At 35.6% G+C, this 19,400-nt stretch overlaps 1 protein-coding gene across 2 annotated transcripts in view; it reads left to right on the forward strand.

Moving 5' to 3' along the window:
* Window positions 1-18,813, forward strand: part of LOC150108631 (RING finger protein 11-like) — a 38,899-nt gene extending 20,086 nt beyond the window's left edge. For both annotated transcript variants that reach the window (XM_090416090.1, XM_090416089.1), the window contains exons 2-4: window positions 1,118-1,324; window positions 9,231-9,382; window positions 18,191-18,813. In XM_090416090.1, coding sequence (XP_090272216.1) covers window positions 1,208-1,324; window positions 9,231-9,382; window positions 18,191-18,362 — 441 coding nt within the window. In that variant the 5' untranslated portion in view covers window positions 1,118-1,207 and the 3' untranslated portion in view covers window positions 18,363-18,813. The remainder of the gene's footprint in view (window positions 1-1,117; window positions 1,325-9,230; window positions 9,383-18,190) is intronic.
* The last annotated feature ends 587 nt before the right edge of the window (window positions 18,814-19,400 follow it).

Here is a 19,400-nt window from a genome sequence, read left to right on the forward strand (position 1 = left end):
GTCCATTCTGAACAAAAATCCAGCAGTTATACACCATTATTATTAGCTTTGTTCTTTTTCCAAATTTTCCCCAAACATGTCTAGAATTAATTTCCTTATCTTGAGTAAGCAGCAGATTGACAACTAGAAACAGCTTTTCTTTTTCTTTGTCATTTGTCCTCCTTAATTAAGCTGTTCTCTCTAATTATTCAAAAATCCTCCACATCTTCCTTACTAAAATCTTATGTGGGAACATAAGCACAAATAAATCCCGTTGTTCAATTTCCTATTTCAAAATTTGTGAACATCACTACTTGAAATAGCATGCTATTTAAGAAGTTTATCTTTCTGTTTGGTCAATATTTGAGCCTAAATATAATATAGTATAGTTATTATTTTGCAGAATCTCACCTTTTTGTCTTCTTGATAACACCAGTTATCAAGCTTCAGGTAGCTGCTGAGGTTGTTCCATAGCTGACGTTTTTGTAGTTCACCCCAGGTCCCTGGTATAAACTGCAAGTGGGAGGGAGTTCTTGTTTAACTGGGCAGGTCTACACAACCAACATAATATTTCATTATATTGTATTATCTTTATTTGCTGTTTAGGTCAGTACAGTTTTATTAGCTAAGTCTGAAATAGCCAGTCCATTCTTATTTTTTCAGTATCTCAGTGGAACCTAATAATATAGTATACATCACAAGAATTTCTTATCTCATCTGTAGTCCTTACAGGGTAGGTGGAGGTGGGGATCTCTTCCATTTACCTTGTTTTCTTCCTTAAGTGATCCCATTGCAGAGCATTTGAATCACTTGAAAACAGAATGGAGTAACAACCCTACCCCCTATTATGCTTTTATCATCTGGTAATGCTGTGTTGTGATTTTTTAAGTGGAATGCAACATTTTATATTTTCAACCAAACCTAGCATGCAAATATAAAATGTATAATAAAAGCATGCAATGACATCTGAGAATCGTGATTTAAATTTTCAAGTAACCAACAAATGAAATCTTAGGAAATTTGTTTCTCATAATTCATGTAGAAAGCATTAACACCCCTATTATTTTAAGCAGTTTTGAATGTCATGCATTTCTTAACATGCCCATAATTTGATTTTTTTTTTTTCTATTTATTTCAGGTATTCTCAGTTACTGACAGTCTAGGGGATGGAGGTAATAATAGATACCCCTGTGAAATCCACAGTATGGTATCATCTTATTTATAGAACATGGGAAATTGTCTAAAATGTTTTTGTTTATCTTCTGATAATGATTCACTTCTTCCTGAACATGAAAATATTCAAGAGACATCCTTTGAATACTCTATTTCTCAAGCACCTGCTGAAGTAAGTTATTTTTATATATTCTTAAACAATCATTGTGATTTTTTGCTGTGTATCCTCTAGAATGTTTTTTTTTATTATTATTATTTATTTATTTTTATTTTTTATGTGAATCTCATCCATGAAAGGCTGTAAACCTATAGTACCATGGATGGACTAAAGGTTAGATAATCTGGAAACTCTGCTCTTGAGACAAACACGAAACTGTTTTAAGCTACTTCAGGCTTCCAGTTAGCAGAGTGGTGATCTTGCACCCAGTAGTAAAAAATCACTTACCACTGAAAGCCATTCTATAACCATGGTATGGTTTGAATAAGTAATTTGTTAATTGGAGGGTAGCTATGCTATCCGCTTGACCAATCAGGCCAGTACATACCAACTATTGTGAATCATGCAATCAGTATTTCATGACTATTTCCCAATTGACTTTTTTTTTTCTTTCCCCAAAATTGTCTGTTTGTCAGATCTCTGATTTAATTAGCTCTGACACTTCAGTTTTCTGTAGAAATCCTAACTGCATCATCCCACTTATACCGTAGCTTTCCTTGTTTTGTTTTGTTTTTTAATTCAAAAAATTTTTTCTAACCTTTCATCTCCATATTGGATAAATGACCATTTCATCTTATATTAGTTCCACTTAATCTTGAATATTACTGATATCAAGCTCTTTCCTGATATTATTATTAGATCATCTTTAGACATCACATACTCAGACTCCTCATGTGATGTCCCTCTGTCACAAATGCTCCTCATATCATAGCTTAAATATATTCACATTCACTGCACTCACAACACTCACATTAAATTCATTGTTAAATTTAAACCTTACACTTTACAATCATGTATCTTCACCATTGAAGAGAAACCTCTTCAGCATTAATCTGATTCCCTTACCAACTTATACATCTCTATCATATCACCCCACCTTCCTCATCCACTAGGCTGCAGATTGCATTTTAACATTTCTTCATAACATTTAACATTTTTAATATTTCAGAGACTAGAAACCATCTTCATTGTGAAGATGGTTTCTAGTGACCTTTTGAAAACCAAGTGACCAATCTCTGCACAGTAGTCTATATGTGGCCTAATCAAGGCTTTATACAATGCAACCATAATTTCTTTGCTTCTACAGTACAATGCCCTTTGCATCATTGCCAGAATCCATTGTGCTGTTCTTGCAATTTTAGCAGTGTGAAGTTTAGGACCTTATCTATCATCACCCCCAGACCTCTTATTTCTGCCACTTCTTCCAATATATCCCCACCAATTCTGTACTCTGCATTTCATCTTAGTTTCCCAAATTTTAAAACCTTACACTTTGCAACACTGAAAACTTGCAATCCATGTCCATTCGCTTGATCTGAATACAAGTCTTCTTGTAAAAGTCATATCTGCCCTACTCTCATATACTGCCCATCTTTACATCACATTAATGACACTTGAAACACACTAGTTATTTTTCTCTTTGAGGATATTGCTCCTCCATACACAACTTACACACAACCTATCAGATAGTCACATCTCCAATCCAGTGTGCACTAATCTTTTATTCAACTTATCATGTAGAAATCGATCAGAACTCTCTGCAAAATCTACGTATACCATTGTGTATTCATCTCCCTTGTCCAATTCACCTATCACCTTATTGTAAATAAGTAAGCAGATTACTAAAACATGATCTTTTAGTAAATCCATGCTGCCTATCAAAGAGAATCCCACTGTTATCAGCCCAATTCTGGATCTTGGTTCTTACAATCTTTCCAATACTTTAATCACAATACCGGACACATAGATTGGTCTATAATTTGACACTTGAATCTTGTCACTTCCCTTATGAATCAGTACAATCTTGCCTTCCTTCTGTTCCTTTGAAACTTGGCCCAGTGTAAGACTGACATTAAGCAAGTATGTCAAGGCAGATGTCAGCTTCCTTGCACATTCTCTCAAAACATAGTTCTGCCATTGATCATCTATGAACTTCCCATATCTGTGGTGTCCGGTCTTTAGTCAACTGTTTTATATCTTCTTCAAACTCTCATATCCATATGTTAAAAATGAACACCTATATACCATTAACTTGGATTTTTTAATTGATCCATATAATTTTTTTCAGCTGCCTTCAGTACCTTGATTATTCTGTTATGTTATTCTACCCTCTGTTTCCATATATAATTTCTTCACTAAAAATTGCACCTAGCTGAAGTGCTTATTCTTAGGGTCAACTACTAAGAATGCAGTTCATATTTTCTGTTTCCTACTTATTTTCATGAAGTGCTTCCATAGCCTAGTTTCAAAGATCTTCATATCACTTTTGCTGTGAAGTAGGAAGGCTTGTGTTCAAATCTCTTCTAGAATAAAAGCAACCTTTATTGATCACTTTTCAGGTGAGTTAGCAGTCTCATATGGGGGTAGCAGGGTTTTGACTCCAGGGAAAAAAAATGTCTGGTTTTTCATACAGCTCGTTAATTCTGTGTGTCAGGGAACACACAGAATTAACAAGTATAATGCACTAACCTAATAGTCATAATCACTTTGGCAGTAATTCTAACCAAGCTATACCTATTTTCATAGTTAACTTCAGTAAGAAAAGTGATTTTCATTTAAATTTCTCTCAGAAGATATTCTCTTCTACGCAGAACAGAATATCTTCTGCGTAGAATAAAGTACTAACTTTAACATCTCTTATATGATTATCAGGTTTAATGCTACTTTCCTTAATAATGTTTTTTTTTATGTGAAGAATCCCACCCACAAAAGGCTTTAGCAGCTTTTGTTAGCACTGGCCAAGGATTATCTAATCCAGTGACTGTGATCTAAAGATCAAACAGAACTTTTTTCAGGCTACTTCAAGTCTCCAGTAAATAGGGTAGCAGTTTCACACTGGGGTAATGAAATTCACCTAACACCTAAAGACATTCACAAAACATCCATACTCATGGTGGGATTTAAACCCTCAGATGGTTGATTGGAGAGTAGTTCTGCTAACCACTCAGTGAAGTAGGTTGGCTGTAGTGATTATAAATAACTTAAAATCCTGCCTTGCATGATTCAAAATTGTGCCCCTTTCATGTACATTTCAATTTTGAGGAAAGGGATCTGATGTTGAATGTACTATCCAACTGATTTGGAACTTAGTTATGCATTGCTCTGTCTAAAGTTTCATTTACACCATAGGTGGCCAACAGTAGGCCTGCAGGCCGCATGCGACCCGTAGTGTGATTTTGCGTGGCCCGCTGTAGGATAAAAACGTCACAAAGAAGTCGACTGACTGATGGCCACCTTCAGGATTTCTTACGAATATCATCATCGTTGAAAATCAACTTTGATGAACTTGTTGCTGCACATGAACACCCACAGCATTCTCATTAAGTTGTTACTGTATAAAAAACTAGAAATATGTAATTAAGTTTAATTTAACAACTTATATTTAAATCAATCAAGTATTTTATATTGTTCTCCCAGTAGTAAAATGATTTATAATATAGTAATTCAATACATATAGCTATTGCCTTGAAAAAATGCACAGTTTATTTTTATTTAAGTTCTGTCTAAAAGTGTGTGGCCCGTGACGCTACCACTCATTATATATTGGCCCACGTATAGAATGAAGTTGGCCACGCCTGGTTTACACTATGAAGATTTAATGTTTTGAACAGTGTTTCTTTTAGTACTGTTTTGTGTGCTTTTTTGAGATCATTTAGTGAATCTTAGAGATCCTTATTATACTCCCATTTAAAGACTACATTATTTGTAGCATTGTGAAGGATTTCATAGCATGTTATATATGTGCCGTGCACATCTTATGAGTTAAAAATGTGGCGTGTGAAGAACGAGAATGTATATGTGCGTGCATTAAATGTGGGAAGTGCTGGGTGATATAAGTGCTTTGATCTCAGGATTCAGTAACAGCAGCAGAGACAGTACTTTGGAAATGGGTGGGTGTCAACTTGTGGATACCAGTAATGTATTAGAGGGTAAAGAGAATCTGAAAGATATCTGTAGATTTGACTTTGGCAGAGAGTGAAATATTTTGTGTGATGGCCTTGATTATCGGATGAAAGCAGGATATTTGAGGAGAATGAGAGTAGATGTTGAGAGAAAGGTGAATAATGAGGCTAGAGAGATTGGCTTGGTGCAAGGAGAATGGGTGTGAGAGAAGAGCATGTGAGAATGGGAGAGACAGGGAAAGAGAGGAAACTGGAGAAAGTCTAGAGAATGTATAGGATCGAGGGGGGGGGGAGGAATAAAGAGATTGGAAGCAGAAAGGGTTTGGAAGGCCAGTGAGAGTAGAATGAATGAATGACGCTGTTTGGAGTGTCATGTATGGAGATTCAGTGATTTGGGATGTGCAGAGGAGTGCTATCCAGGAGCAACAGTAGAGTGTGACTGTGAAGGGAGGTGAAATGTAGAGGAAGATTATAGTGATGGGTGGCACAAGTGACCTGAGACATGGTGTGAATCGTGCAGCAAGAGATTTGACTTTGTTAAGGATAGTGCAACAGAAATGTTATTAGAGGGAGGATAGTGAGTGAGTTGCCTCAGTATGATAATTCAGAGTGGAGGAGAAGAGCAGTAATAATGACTGATGGTGAGAATTTGAGAGTAAAGAGGGCTGGAATATGTTGATACTTGGAACTACATTGAACACACTGAAGAATACAGGCATTTGGAGAGACTTGTTTTTTGGGCAGATGAGTGTGCTAGGGCTAGGAAACATTAGGAATGGCCTCGTGGGAATAGTGACTTGAGAAATGAGAAGTTGTATAATATATTGCAGAACCATGTGGAGTATGAAGGAAGTAATAATAGCTGCATGAATCCTGCCAGCGCACTTGATTTTCTGTATACAAATGCCAAGAGCATTAGAAATAAAGAGAATGGATTTGTGGCCTTGGTTTTCTCACAAAGATTGTTGGTATCAGTGATCGAAGGGTGTAGCATATTTTGGCAGGATAGGGAAGTAAATGCAGTGTTGAAGTGTTAATTGGGATAAGGGATGAATTGTGCCCTCGCAGGGTAGAGCACATCATCAATAAGGCGTCGTCATTAAATAATGATGATGCCTTAAATTGATATACAATTTTCTGTGTACACTAGTTAGTTTTCAAATTCAGTTGCTGATGTTATGTGTTTATTTCTTGATTTTGTGTGTGTGTGTGTGTGTGTGTGTGTTAAAAATTAAGTGTCTATTAGTTAGAGGTAAAGGTTCAATAGATCTCGAGGTCAGAAACTAAAATCAGTGAGTGCCTTCAAGTGTCAGTCACCATGATAAGTCCAGCCAATGTGAAGTGAACGCAACATTTCAAACTTCGCGCCTACACTCACCTGTGAAGGTGCAATTATGAAATTATGATCAATACCTGTTTGTAGCTTAATTTTTTTCATTGTCTTCACATTCACTGTCTTCTGATGATGTGAAAAACTGGGTGAGTGTCTGAATAACTATTTTTTGCTATAAGGTTGTTCTGTGTGATTGAATACTGGCATTATAATTTATCAAATGCCAGGAAATAATTTTTGGATGTATTATAAAAACAAGTTATATGATAAATCACACTTGTCACTTATTTTATTTAGTAATTTCTCCACTCCTATATTACTCAAACCCATTCCAACTTAATACACTCTTAATAGTTATAGTTACTTTTAGCCAGTGCCATGTAGGTGAACTGATGCTGACATCTGCAAGTTGTAGAGGTATATTTGTTTAGAGCAGTGCTTCCCAATCTTATTTGAGTGTCTATTTGCGAGTCCCTTTTATAATAGCCAAGTAATCTGCGACCCCCACCACGTTTGCATAAAAAGGCATTTTTATTAGGGTAAAGAAAACACATTAAAAAATAGATTTTTCAGAATATAATTCTAACCTAATATTTAATTAACCTAACATTTAATATGATGGTTGTACTTGCATCTGGGAAACCAGGTTAAAAATTCATGGCTGAGTGTTTTTTTTTAAAGCCAACTTCATGTCGTCCTCAACATTCAATCTGTTTCTTGCCTTTGCTTTGATATGAAGAAGCATTGAAAATTCACTCTTGCAGCGATATGTAGAGTAAATGGAAGTAAAACTTGAAAAGCAAGCATGGTGACATTTGGATATGACTGATACATAGCTCACCAGAACTGAGTCAGTTATTTTTCTTAAAACAAATTATGTGCTGAGAAATCTTTCCTCAAATCCAAGAATTCATCCTATACTTCATTGGGAATGCTGACTATGTTCAGGGAAGCAGAGAATGAGTTTCATACCAGTACAGCAGCTTCTGTATGTCCAGAAAAGTGTCACCAAAATTCCTTTTCAAGGGATTCAAGGTGCACAGTAATCTCCTCTTTCAGATTCTCCCAGTTCACCCTCATATTATTCTACCACACTGCAGAGTTTTTCAAATATGGCAATGTTTCCAAGTCCGACACTAGTTTTGCAGCTTAGATACAAATGCCCGAAGATTGTCTTGAAATTGGATAATGTATGTTTCCTTTCCCTGAAGTTTCAGGTTCAGCTTATTTAGCTAGATTAAAGTAAGTCACATATTTCTCTTCAACCTCCAGGAACAACTTGATTTAAACTCAAAGACACGATTGACAATATTTCCTTTCAACAACTAGTGTTCAGCAGTGTAGAAAAGAACCTTGTGATCAGATTTCATGTCTTTACAGAGTTATTTAAACAGACAGGTGTTGAGGGCATAAGATTTGCTGTATTTTTTGCAGATTTGATCAGAGAATCAAATACCTCTTGCAGAGGAACTGGAAGAGTTTTACTGGCAAGAGCATATCGGTGAATCATACAGTGATTTTTAAGTATCTGCTGTGGTAGGCCTTAAGTCACTTCCCTTCATTTATCAAAAATCAGTGTTACAACCACTAGTTGAATATTGCAGTGTAGCCATATTGAAATAAGCGTTGCAAATCTTCGTGGTGAAATTTCCTATAAAAATAATTGCAGCAACTGCAATAAAATAACTAAAATAACTGCAGCAACTCCCCAGAAAATACTTTGTGACCCACAGATTGGGAACCCAGAGTTTAGAGTGTCTAGACAGTAGTCACTTTAACTTGTGCAACTAGTGAGGGATTTTTCTAGCTATGCAGATTTAAGCAAATTAATTTAGAGCTTGAAATTTTATAGGTTATAGCTAGTAAAAAAAAGGGCAACATTAATACGAGAAATGTTACATTAGTGATTTTAGTGTGTTTAAATCCTCAAATTGATACCATTAAAGCAGAAAGGAACTGCAAATTCATTTTAACTTGAGTGGCTGGATATATATGTGACATAATTTATTTATAAACTACATGTATGTGCTATATTTAAAGTGGCTTGAAGAAGTAAGCATTTATGTTGCTGTTATAGAAATATTTAGCATGCAACATGCAAGATCTTTTAACAAAGATATTGTTGCCAATTTTAGACATATTAAGAGTTTGTGGCTTGTGACTTTTTTGCTATTGTGAGCACAGGCACACACATTGAGTCTGAGACTGGAAACTTGTGCACAAAATGTTTTTCGTATGCACATGGACCAGCAAAAATTAGAGGGAATATTGGTATGGACAAGTCCAAAGAATGAGAGAAGAACAATGTCCATTGAGAATTATGAATTAATCACCCTGTGAAAGGAGGAGAAGACCAAGGACTTACATAGAGAAGGACCATTGCAAGAGTTCATTGAGAATGGAATCCAAGAGTCAGCAGCTGGAATTCAACTGCTGACAAGTGGAATGTCAAGTCGAAAAAGAAAAAGATTTTCTCTCATAAATTTTGAATATCAAATATTAAACCTTTCAAACGATAAGAAATAAAATACATGAAAATAATTTGTGCAATGAAATATTCTTGTAATACTTTTCATTAATTTTATTTATTAGTGACTATAATTAGTGACAAAAATATCATTTTCAGGGAAACACCATATTCTTTTCCTCTACAAATGCATCACCACCACTGCATTTGTCTCAGTTATCAGAAGAGGACCAAGTAAAGTTAGCAAAGAGAATTGGTCTTATTCATCATCTCCCAACTGGAATTTATGATGGACTTAATAAGACAAAAGAGTGAGTTTTGGTTTTATCTTTCTATCTTTTTTTTTTTTTTTTTGTCAGTCTTATTCAGCTTTGTTAGCTGTAAAAAAAACATCAACTAACAGAGAAAGAGTAAATCAAGAATATCCAGGTTTGATACATTTTTGTTTCTGTCTGCAATTAGCTTTTCCACTACCTTAACCAACAACATCTGTTTATATGCAGATATTGCAATACTGAAATGAATATTGACATGTAAAGATAAAGTCATTTTGTCTCTCTACAAGGCTTTAATATAACTTCATCTGAGCATCACCTTGGAAACCAAGATCTGTTTTCTGAGGTGATACACTATAGAGAGTGCAAAGGATTGTGTTAAAGATATTGGAACTGTAGAATGTACATTATGAGGACAGATTGAGAATTTGTGAACTGCAGATACTAGCAAACAGGAGAAAGGGTTGATATGATAGAGACCTGTGAACTTCTGAAAGAGTCATATATTATACCAGTAAATCAAATGTTTAATTTTATGGAAGGTGAGGAGAGAATGAGAGGTCATCCATGGAAGTTAAAAATGAATGCAGCTAAGAAAGGAGTGAGAACTAGATTTTTTTTTCATAGAGCAGCGCACGATTGGAATGGATTGCCTTTGGGAGTCACAAGTGTAGGTAGTGGTAATGAATTAAAGAATAGGTATAACAGCTGGCATGATGTGGCCCTCCTTCAATGAGTCCCCCAGCTCCATGGAGGTCTTTGTTAATAATAATTGATCTGTAATTTGTTAGTTCTTTTGAGCCTGGTTATGTAACAGGATAATCTCATCCTCTTTCTACTCCCTTCTGACTCTTCTCCATTGCTGAGACTTAAACCACTATTAGGGACACTGCCATTTCTCTTGCACTTTCCCATAACAAATGGGTTGATATCTCATCCAACCTGTAGCTGTCTTCACGTCGAGATTTCGTAATATCCAGAACACTACGAAGTGTATCGATCTCTATTTCTGTAATAATCCCTGTTATGTCATTCAGTGTGTTATCTCCACTTGGATGGCACACTACTACTTATTCTGCTTCAGTCACACCAGCATTCATTAAAGTTATCTGTCCATAATCATTCTTTCTTTTGCTTCCTACACTAAAGGAATGCTTTGGGATTTCCTTTGGCCTAATTGGCTAATTTCATCTCTTGATCTGAGTTTTGCTTTACTCTTCATGCTGGTCACCCTTCTTGCTTACTGCCCATGTGCATGCTGATGACCTTTCTTCATAGATCCAAACCTAATATGTTAATCACTGAACCTCATCTGACATCCTCTACAACAACCCACCTAAACTTTATACAGTACGTCATTCATGATGCCTTCCATAAGAAGTGTGAAATATGTGCTTTTGTATAGTCTGATATCTTATGCCAAAAGTTATCAAACCTGTAACTTCCTTTATTATTTATTATTACATGACACCTCCAGAGAGTCCAAAGACTCATTGAGGAAGGGCATCTACTCTACGACTCTCCATCTCCACCACTCAATCCATCAACTACAACGAACTGCAACTACACACACCATCTACTGCTCACCACCACTAGTACTTTCACAGACAACCACAAACATCCAATCCCATGGCGAGATTCAAACCTGCAGCCTTTTGGCTGGAGAGTGGATACACTAACCACTTGGCCAACTAAGCCAGCTGATATGATTTTCTTTGGCTCAAGATTTCCTTACTTCAATTTTGTTGCCTTTACTTCATCTTCTAATTCTGATGTTATATAGACTCCTTTGATCACATATAATCTAATCACCTAAATACTGAGATAATCTTGGAAATTTTAATCCACAATTTCGAATGGATCTTCCTTTTCTAACTTTACAGACAGAGCTGAATTGTTTGCTGTCAATAATGATCTGATGCAGATTGTTAACCTACCTACTGGAATTCCAGATAATCTTATCATTCCCTTTACACTCTGGTCCTTTTCTTACCAGCTCTTCCTCCAAATACACAATTGTCATTAGCTCTCCTCTTGGCAGCTCTGACAACAATGTGGTGCATGTTTGCTTTTCTACAGATTGTCCTGCTCTTGGCCAACCCTTGTATCTTATGGCACTGGTAGTGCCAATTGGGATGACCTTCAGAATTTCTGTGCCTATTTTCCATGGTCTGATTATCTGATTATTACTTCCACTCCTGACGAGGGGATAGGGATGTTGATTGGAATTCTCATTCCAGTCAACATTCCTACCACTTATCCAATCTTTCATTTTCTAACAAATGTGCCAAACAAAGCATTCCAAGCTAAAAATCCAACCTCTCACTCATCTTACACTACAGCTTATAGTAAAAAAAAAAAAAGTCAGCAAATCTAAAGTAGACTGTTAGAGCCATATGCACTGAGTTTGCTTCCTGCTGAAATGTCAGTCGAGTATCCTGTTCCCTTGCAAAGACTGATGGGCAAAATTTCTGTTCTACCATGTTTCCACTGTTTTTTCCTCTCTCTCATCCTGGTGGAACAATAGCAACATTTCTTAAAAATAACTCAGACCTCTTGGCATCTAGTCTTTTCCAACTCTTGCTTATACAAACAAGACAGATCTCTTCCTACTATTCCACAAACCATCCTCGATATGTCTCCTTTGATCTTTTGACAGAAGACATCAGAAAATTACTCAAGTTTTTATCCACCCTGTTTCTAATAAAAAAAGATAAGTTGCCCATTGCACTATCATCCCTCACCTCAATACTCCCAAAAGTGTTGAAGAAAGTTATCAACAGCTAACTTCTTTGCTATCTAGGAATGTATCGACTAATCAGTGATCACTAATGCAGATTCTGCCTTTCTCATTCTTCTGCATATGTTGTCATGAACCTTTATCCATCTTTGGACACAGGCTATGGAAAGATTTGGAGAATCTTGTTATCACTAGTGATATTTCCGAGGCATTCAATCGAGTCTGACATTGTGACCTTTTTTCCCAAGCTACCATCTTTTGGGAATGGAGTGCTATCTTTGTCTCTAGTCACTTATTGCTTGTGAGAGTGGATGATTCCCTCTCATGGGAATCATCCACTCCATATGGAGGTGGCAGGGTTTTTCATCTCCACAAAACAAGCAAACTGCCATAAGAACACATGCAATTCATAGACATTGTTGTGTCCCATTTTTTTGATTATTATACTATCTAAAGAAATTCTGCTTATCTATATTCAACTTTTATCTATGTACGAGATATCACCCCAAAATACAAATATTTAAGCTATTTCTCCCCTTAGTGTCCCTAATATTTATATTATACTGCGCCTTTTGGGACATTTTGGGACATTTTGTACAAAAACAAGGAGCAATTACTAAAATATGTCTGAATGTGAAACAATATTGCAGTCGTGACACTTTATCTCGTTACTCATTAATTTCCCGCATGATTAGGTTCGTACGTTTTTTAAATGGTGCATTGGGCAGCAATTTCAGACAACTGTTTTATCAATGAACAAAGGTTTATTAAACTCATTAGTATGGTACAATTCAATTTCTAATATAATTCAATTCATAACTAAGAAAACATTTACAAAATAACATTAGCTTATCACAAGTAATTTTGCTATGATCCTATATGGGTATTGCGATCATGCCGCCATAACAAATTCATGTATAATCCCAGATCTAATTAACACATTAGTTAACCCTATATTAGTCTAAATACGCTATATGCTGTAGCACCTGGACATATGTGATCAACTCACTCTATAAAAAAAAAAAAAAAAAAAAAAAATCAGCTAACGCCTTTTTATTCCCGTATATACGGGAGTAGGCGAGGCCATTTAGCCCTATCTAACTTTTGGAGACTGAGTGGGCAGTTCAATCTCCACTGGTACCCAATCAGAGACAGATGGCCCAAGGCTATCACTAATTAAACGGTACGCAGTGAAGAGAGACGGCTCAAATGTGCCGCCATCTCGTGGTCTCTAACCCTAACACAATATATTTAATGTCTGAAATAATGTGGGTTCTATGGTCTATTCTATTTACTCACTCTATTTAACTATCTAAAACTATGTAGATTAAATTGTCCTTTCACTGTGTTAACACTTAACTTTGATATTTAAGACTTTCCTATACATTACAATACACATGCATAATTCTCAGGACACATGAATTACTTATATAATATTAACAAGCCTACTTTCATTATAATCAGTCATGTACTAAAGTCCTAGTATAAATTTCCTTAGTCTCTTCAGCAGTTCAGTAATAGAATAATGATTACAATTACAGACGATTTTCAGTTAACACGAGATTTTTACAGTACCTTTTACTCTTGAGTTTTCTATATTGGCCTCTACCTTTTTCCGATTGAACTATCCTGGTATGATCTCTCCTATAATCGGTCACTCCTAAGTTCATTTGGCATTAAACTGTGCTTATGCGATCTTTACTTTTCGTTCTTGAATTAAGGACACACTTTGAATCATCTATACAATGGCTGTGAAACTCACCACGTGGGCACAGACTTCTTTACAGATTTCCTTTTTTCGTAGTTGTCACTGGATGATGAAACACATAGGTAATACCTTCTTTCCTTTAGATAAATGGCATTCCTCGTTTCTTACCATAGGAAATATGGAATCGAAATCCCGCTCACTTTTGTTTCCTTGTTGTGACGATGGAGATATAACTCCAATCCCGCCACTCAGGAAAACCGTGTGAAAACCTATACGAAGGAGCTCATGAAGAAACTATCCAGGAAAAAAGCCTCATGGGTGGGGTTTCTAACCCTTTTATACCTTGACCCCTACCGGCACCTTCTTTAATTTCTTTTCTCCGCTCCTTACTGGATTCGACTTCACTGACCAGTCGGTCGGCAAGCCCGTGACTCACACGTGACGACGTCTCAATTCAGGAATTGACCCTGAGCGATAGTCTGTTTTTCTTTTTGCTAGCCTCTAAATTAATCCCCCTTCCAAAATTTTTCTATGAATTTACTTAATATTTTAATCTCTAGCCTCTCACATACAATCTCTTATGACTAATCCTTTTCTGTCTTACTTAGCTAATTTTTTCCATATCACAACTGTAATATATTCCTTCTTTTATTATTTATTTCACCAATCACTTTTTTGGTATATATTTTACTTGGATGCAAGAATATTTTTCTTTCTTTAAATAATTTCTGTATGAGCTCTTATACAGGGGTTTTATTTTATTTTCTCTTCATGTTACACCATGATAACTGGAAATTCCACATAGTGAAGGTATCAGGGTGTAACAATATAATAGACTGCCCTCATAGCCTTAGTTGCTTCAGCCATTAAAAAAAAAATTCTTCTCATCTGATATTTCCATCATTGCCAGTGTGCAAGATTCTGTGCTTTCACCTATGCTCCTTCTCCTTTACATCATTGATCCTCTCTCTCTAATGTCTACCCTCTGCATAGCTTTGCTGCTGACCGTGTACTTCATTCACAAACCTTGTATTTCCAACTCATACCTCAAGATCTAGTGCCAGTACCATAAACACAATCTTCTAGCTATTCTCAAGTGTGGTGAAGATAACTTAGTGAATGTTAATGCTACCAAAACACAATCCTTATTTCCCAGAAGAAAGATTGTGCCACACTCTGCTCACCAATCAAAATCAGTTTCTTGATTGTGTAAGCAAGAGTTGGAAAAGACTGATGCCAAGAGGACTGAGTTATTTTTAAGAAATGTTGCTGTTGTTCTACCAGGATGAGAGAGAGAGAGAAAGCGGTGGAAACATGGTAGGTCAAAAGTTTTGCCCATTTGTCCTGGCATAAACATATCACATCCATAGCCTCTTCAGCTTCAAAGAAAGCTTGGTATTCTTTTTCATTCCAAACATCACTTTTTTCTGCCCAGTTCCTAACCTTGAAGTATTGCTCTCCCATCTCAGGTGATGTGCCAAAAATCTCCCTCTGAATGCTGGACTCTATCCAGAAGAGAGCTGTTTGCTTAATGGATGACTTTTTCTCTGAACTTTCTCCATTTGCTTTCCCATAGACACTTGCTACATAGTGTCTTTTCTGTAGATATTTTGGATGCTGCTCCACCAAATTGATAGTCACTATTATCCTCCACTCCCTGTAATCATATGTGAATGCAACTGCTGATCAATATCCATATACTGTTCAACTCCAGACTTGCTGAACCAACTTCTCTTCCTTCATTCCCTATGCCTTTGTCCTTTGGAACAGTCTTCTCCATTCCATGAATATGCAATCTAATATTAATTTCTTTAAATACCCTTTGACCATTTCCTATGCATTTCCAAGATTACCCTTGCAATTTCTTAACCATGGTACTTCTCCAGATAGCTGTCTTTCAGATCAAGATTACATGGTCCTCAATCAGAGACAGTGGTTGTCTATGGACGTATTCTTCGATACTTGTATACCATGAGATTCAGCAATCTCAAACCTGGATCCCTGTCATCATGTACTTGAGTTAGGTAATTATCTCTCAGTAACATATATTCCATTTCACTTTCTCTGTCCTTTTCCTACTTGCAATTTGTCCTTAGCTGAATCCTCCCATAAGGATATCTCATCCTGTGTCCATTGAGCTAATTTGATGGTGCATGTCATCATCTTCATTTGTGCTTCCTCCTGGTGGCTTTAATCTCACATCAGATAGCTTCAAATGCACTGCCTCCCTGAATCCTACTTGCCTTCTCAACTCCTGCTAGTTGCAATTCTGCTATCATTAGCAATACCCATTCTCCTCCTTCTGTCTCTTCTCCCTAAAAATTCAATATCTTATACTTGCTCCCTGTAAAAATATCTTTCTCTGTCAACCAAGTTCACAAGTGCCTATAATTTTGGGCCAAAATTTCCTTTTGCTTCTGTCATTTCAAATGTATTGTATATATACTAATGCTAGATGAATTTTACCAGAAAAGTAAAATAAATTGTTTATTTTATCTTATGGATACAATAAACAGGATTAATTAAATGAAAGTGCAAAATCATAGAAACTAAGGCTGTTGGGGGTACAGTCAAGTATGTGTTCATGTATCCTTGAGATGAGCAATATAAGACCCGAGAGACTGCATTCTGGCTTTTTCATTTTTACTCATCTCAGGGATACACACACACACACACACACACATGCTCGACTGCATTCCCCCACTACCACCACAATGGCCTTAGTTTTGTTGATTTTGCACTGCCATATAACTAATCCTAGTCCTGTTTGTTGTGATCTATCTACCCATCTGGTGAAAGAATGAAAAAAAAATTATATAGATGGAGACAATAAAAAGGATCCTAGTTATATGGGGTCAATCTTACAAGGTTTTCAACTCTACTACCTACATACACAGTGTGGTCCACAAGTTTTAAGGAAAAAAATATAAAATATCAAAAACATATGAGAGAAAAATCAAAACATATTTATTATTCAAAATACAATCCATCGGCATCTATACAAGTTTTAGTGCAGTCGTACAGCTTTTCGAGAGTTGCAGAAAATTCCACTTATTCACTTGTCTTTAATTCATCAGTTACAGCTCTTTGGATGGCTGGAACATCCACAACTTGGCATCCTTTCAGCATTGTTTTCAACTTGGGGAACAGAAAATTTTGACACAGAAAAGTATCCCTACTCTTTATGGGTAGGGATACCTTACTGTGTCAAAAAGTGACACATATGCAGCTTTGTGAGCAGTCATGTTATCATTCAACAGGAAAAAAAAATCTCACAACTGGAATGTGATGGATCAGACACATTTGAGTGCATTTCAGATGTTCCATAACTATAAAATTCTGTATTCATTGTTCTCCCCTCCAGTACAAATTCTCTGTACACCACACCTTGAGAGTCTGAAAAAATTATCAACATTGTTTTGATGTGTGGCTTTTGAAATCTCAATTTTTTTTATTTTTTTAGGAGGGGGGGGGGAAGAGATGTCTCACCAACCCATTCCTGTTTGGTTTTGGGATTGTAAGCAAAACAATTTGTAAGCCAACTCTCATCTCCTGTAATGATTTTGCCAAAGAAATTTTCATCTGCCATCATGATGATGTCCTGACAAGACATAACTGTATCTTCTCTTTGCCTAGCTGTCAAGGCATGTGGGACAAAACATGCGAACAACTTCCTCTTCTCTAAATCTTCACTCAGATTGTGAAGAATGATGCTCTTAGGTTTGAAACCTCCACTATCATCTGTGATGTGAGTTGATGTGGGACAGCCACTTCTCTCGTCATCTTCTATCGGCTCTCTTCCGTCATGAAGACACGAAATCAGTCTTCTGTACCATGTTTAGGTCTTTCTACAATAAAGACCAAATAATCAAGTCCTAAAACTTATGGACTGCACTGTGTATATTATTCTTAATTATTATATAATTGAATAGAGGATTCTTAGACAACTAGCATGGCATCTTACATAATTACTTTTACTGATGAAATTTACCAGAGTTACTTGATGTTTTATGTATGGAAATTTTTTTATTATTGTTTTTATTAGCCTCTTTATTAGTGATGTTATCAATCCATATACAAGTTTTATCTCCAGAAACTGTTGCTCAGATCTTCACCAAAATTTGCATATGTAGCATGTTTCTGATCATGAAAATGGTGTGCAAAATTTCATGGGAACACATTTAAATCAAATATGATGAAAATTAAATATGTTTGTGTGAAATTTTTCACAATTATGTTCTTGTGATCATCACAGGAACATAAAAAAACATGACAAACTATTATGTATATTATCAAATTAAGTGTGTTATTTTTCAGTGTGGTTGCATTTTTATAGCTGCTAATAAATATTATAGATAATAAAGTAATTTTTGGAATTTTATTGGTATTTCAATAGGTGTGCTATATGCATGGGAGAATTTATTGCTGGAGATACAGTCAGATTTTTGCCTTGTCTCCACATTTACCATGTTATGTGTATTGATGATTGGTTGATGAGATCCTTTACATGTCCATCTTGTCTAGAGCCAGTGGATGCAGCTCTGCTATCTAGCTATCAAACTAATTGACTATTGGATTATCATTGTAAATAGTTATATTGCTAATTTCATTGATTATGCCTCAAGCTGGAATATATTATGCATAGTGAATTATAGACCTTAGAACACTTAAATACCTTCAATATATGAGGGAATGGGTTTTATTCACAGGAATTGACAAAATACATTCCTGTTCCACCTTGTTTTTGTAGTCTTTTGCCAATTTTTTTCCCTTTTAAATTATGATAGACACATGAAATCATAAAGTTCCTAACGTAGATCTATAATTTGACTTTTTAAGTCAGTTATTTTCATTTATTCCTTACATGACTTAAAATATGAACTTAATCATAAAAAAAATAATAAATCATAAAAAAAAGAAGAAAGATTGTAAAAAAATTGCTTGTAGTATTTAAAATTGAAACAGTGTTTTAGTGAGATATGGTTTCTTTGTAATTAAAGTAAATTATTCTTTTGTTAATTTGTTTGGTGGTTTATCTTTCATTTCAGAAAAATTGTTCATTTCACCATTACTCTATTTAATTGTGTAGTGGTATGTGTAATTTTTTTTTTTTTTTTTTTTTTTTTTTTTTTTTGCTGACACTTAAAATAGGACATAACATTCACTGCTTCAGGTATACAGGAAATCAGCATACATCTCTACTTTGCATGTGTACATGCACTTGTGGAGGAGCTGCTATATACATTTTCACTAGTGAAGGCTGGTTTTGTTCTGAACTCTTCTCAAGGTGTTCTGTAGAATTTAGATAGATTTGCATGCTAGCCTTTTCATTTCCATTATCTGAAACGATGTTGCATAGATGTTACAGAATGATAATTATCATGTTTATATTGAGCTGAATCATTTCCATATTATTACTATAGTATAAACATTTTACAGAATGTTAATAGAACATTCTATGTGTTCATTTTTTAGGTACTGTGAGGGGGGAGGGGTAATTTAAATGAAAAGCATATCAAGATTCAGTAACACCACACTTTGCACATAGGACATTGCACTCTGATAAATAATGCTTTCTTGGTAGGCACTACCATAACAGGCACATT

Source organism: Typopeltis vanoorti, chromosome 3 (assembly GCF_054136105.1).
Source record: "Typopeltis vanoorti isolate ZY-2024b chromosome 3, IOZ_Tvanoo_1.0, whole genome shotgun sequence".
Taxonomy (NCBI): domain Eukaryota; kingdom Metazoa; phylum Arthropoda; class Arachnida; order Uropygi; family Thelyphonidae; genus Typopeltis; species Typopeltis vanoorti.